This window comes from Octodon degus, unplaced genomic scaffold (genome assembly GCF_000260255.1).
Source record: "Octodon degus isolate 3935 unplaced genomic scaffold, OctDeg1.0 scaffold00146, whole genome shotgun sequence".
NCBI lineage: Eukaryota > Metazoa > Chordata > Mammalia > Rodentia > Octodontidae > Octodon > Octodon degus.
In genome coordinates, this window is record NW_004524722.1 from 5,246,377 (window position 1) to 5,249,110 (window position 2,734).

A 2,734-nucleotide genomic window follows, 5' to 3' on the forward strand; every position below is an offset into this window, starting at 1 on the left:
AATGAATTAAAAGACTAATCTTTCATTAATTGTGTGAAGGAAATTTACATAAAATAATGGACAGATACAAAAACACACCGATGGGCCAGGGAGATAGCTCAGTGGTTTAAGTGCCTGCCTGGCAAGCACAAGGTCCAGAGTTAAAACCTGGGTATGAAAAAAAATTACACTCACTCTATTCATCATAGGTAAAATGTGGAAGCTATTAAACATGTACATACTTCACACATTGTGTGACTTTCCACCTATTGTACATGATTATTCTGATTTACAAAATTCATTATACATGCCAATCACACAGACTTATTTGACCATCAAAAAGGAAAAGTATGTGTAAACATCAATAAAATACTCTATAACTACATTAAAGTACTTACAATTTCACCTCAACACTTAGGCTCTTTTCAGGTAGAAAAGTCTCTGGATTCTCCTGCGTATCTGCTTGGTCTTAATGCTATAAATGATGGGGTTCATCAAGGGTGGGAAAAGGATGTAGATGTTGCCCATGAGGACTTGAACCAGTGGGGAGAGGTGCTTTCCAAAGCGGTGCACCATGGTCAGGCCAATGATAGGTATGTAGAAAATCAAAACAGCACAGATATGAGACATACATGTTTGCAGGGATTTGAGTCTCTCCTCCCGGGATGCAATAGCTAAGACCGTGTGCAAGATCATGACGTAGGAGATCAGGATGAGCAGCGCATCCAACAGCAGAGTGCTGATCACCAGAGCCAGTCCATAAACATAATTGAAGCGGATGTCTGAACAGGCTCTTCGGATTAAATCTTGGTGCAAACAGAAAGAGTGAGAGAGGATATGAGGCCGACAATAATTTAAGAACTTTAGGCTGATGATGACGGGAGGACAGAGTAAGAAACTTCTACATACGATTGCTACCCCAATTTTCATGATTTTATCATTTGTTAGGATGGCAGAATAGCGTAGAGGGTTGCAAATGGCAATGTAGCGATCAAGGGACATAGCAAGGAGAACAGAAGACTCCATGAAGGACAGACCATGGATGAAGTAGGACTGAGCAATGCAGGAATCCAGGCTGATCTCTTGAATAAAGCCCAAGAGGACCCCAAGCACTGTGTGAGCAGTAGACAGCCCCATGGACAGATCAGTGACTGCCAGCATAGCCAGGAAGTAGAACATGGGCTCATGAAGGCTCGGCTCAGTTCGAATCACATGGAGGACCATGCAGTTTCCCAGGAACACCATGGCATAAGTCAAGGAGAAAGGCATAGATACCCAGAGATAGTAACCTTCTAGACCAGGAAAACCAGTGAGAACAAACCTGGAACTATTGAAGTTTGTGCTGAACATCATAGATACGAATAAAAAACTGGAAATTTTCTACAAAGTTACAGCAAATTTCAAAAGGCTTGGGATTACTGAATTTCTAATTAAGTTATTCTACTTTGGAGGAGAAAATGCAATTAAACACAATTTCCACCAGCAGCCAAAAAAGTCCCAGTTCTTATGCTTTAAGGCAAATATTTATTTTCAAGACATGGAATTTGCAGTGCTAATGATGAGGGTTGCTAGTAACTTGGGTTTTTTTTAAGCAGAAACTCTGGTGCTGGTGGGATTTACACTGCAGGCTGGACTTATGGGAGCTCTTGCCAATTCCTTAAGGAACACAATGCGTGAGCACATTTATACCATTCTGAAATATTCTATTTTGCTTTCAAGGAACTGTGAAGTACACTGGCCATTTTTTGGTTAGTACCATTAGTACTAGAGCTGCAATTTTTCCCGTCTTCCCAAAGTGTATAACATCCCAAAGAAATGGATGGCCTATCTTACTCACATTTTTAGAAAATAAAAATTTACCATAAGAAGCTGAACAAACACAATGGAATGTGGACATTTACTGCATTCTACATTAGCTAGTTGCTTTATAAACCATTTACCATTTTAATTTGTACTTCACTTTTCTTCACTGTTTTTCAGGTGCCTCCTTACTGTACATGAGATTTATACCTTTTCTAAATTTCACAGTATTGTTATTTCCTATCTTTCATATCTAACATAACATAATGAGATTAATTTTGGACCAGGAGCAATTAAATAAATATCTTTTGTAATGTCTGTTACTAATGTCTGCAATAAATATTTCCAGATGGAGTAATGTTGATTATTCAAACATAACACAGACTTACGATAAGCCAATAGTCCTACACTATAGATACCTGTCAGGCCCTTGTCCATTGCGGATCTATAGCTAGTAAAGAATAATTCCAGAAGTTCTCCCATAGTAAGTACATCAGGTACCATGCTATGAATTTCTTTAGCTGAAAGAGGCTATAAGTTACTACAGTTTGAGAGAATAAGTCTAAAATCTCAGAATACAAGTGTTTCTGAAGCAGAATCAATGGTTTGTATGGCTGAATCACTCAAAATTCTTAATTACAGGGAAATTTTAGAAAATGTAATTGTTACAGATGTAAAGAAAATATTTAGATAATAAGGACACTTAGGAATTATAATTAGAATACAACTAAATACTTGAATAGAAGTCCTGGAAGAAATTAATAAATAAAAGTGAAAATGAGGGGCTGGAGAGATGGCTCAGTGGTCTAAAGCACCTACTTAGAACAAGCTTAGCAAAGCATCAGGGACCGTGGTTCAATCCCCCAGCACCACATGCCAGCCAGCCCCGCCCCCTGGTGGGCTGGGCTGGCCACACACACACCACACTCTCTCTCTCTCTCTCTCTCTCTCTCTC

The 2,734-nt window shown here is 39.1% G+C and overlaps 1 protein-coding gene across 1 annotated transcript in view; it reads right to left on the reverse strand.

The window, feature by feature from the left end:
* Nucleotides 1-393: 393 nt before the first annotated feature.
* The window catches only part of LOC101562392 (olfactory receptor 51V1-like), a 6,518-nt gene continuing 4,177 nt past the window's right edge, over nucleotides 394-2,734 (reverse strand). The window contains exon 2 of the mRNA XM_004642105.2: nucleotides 394-1,359. Within this exon, the coding sequence (XP_004642162.2) occupies nucleotides 394-1,359 (966 nt within the window). The remainder of the gene's footprint in view (nucleotides 1,360-2,734) is intronic.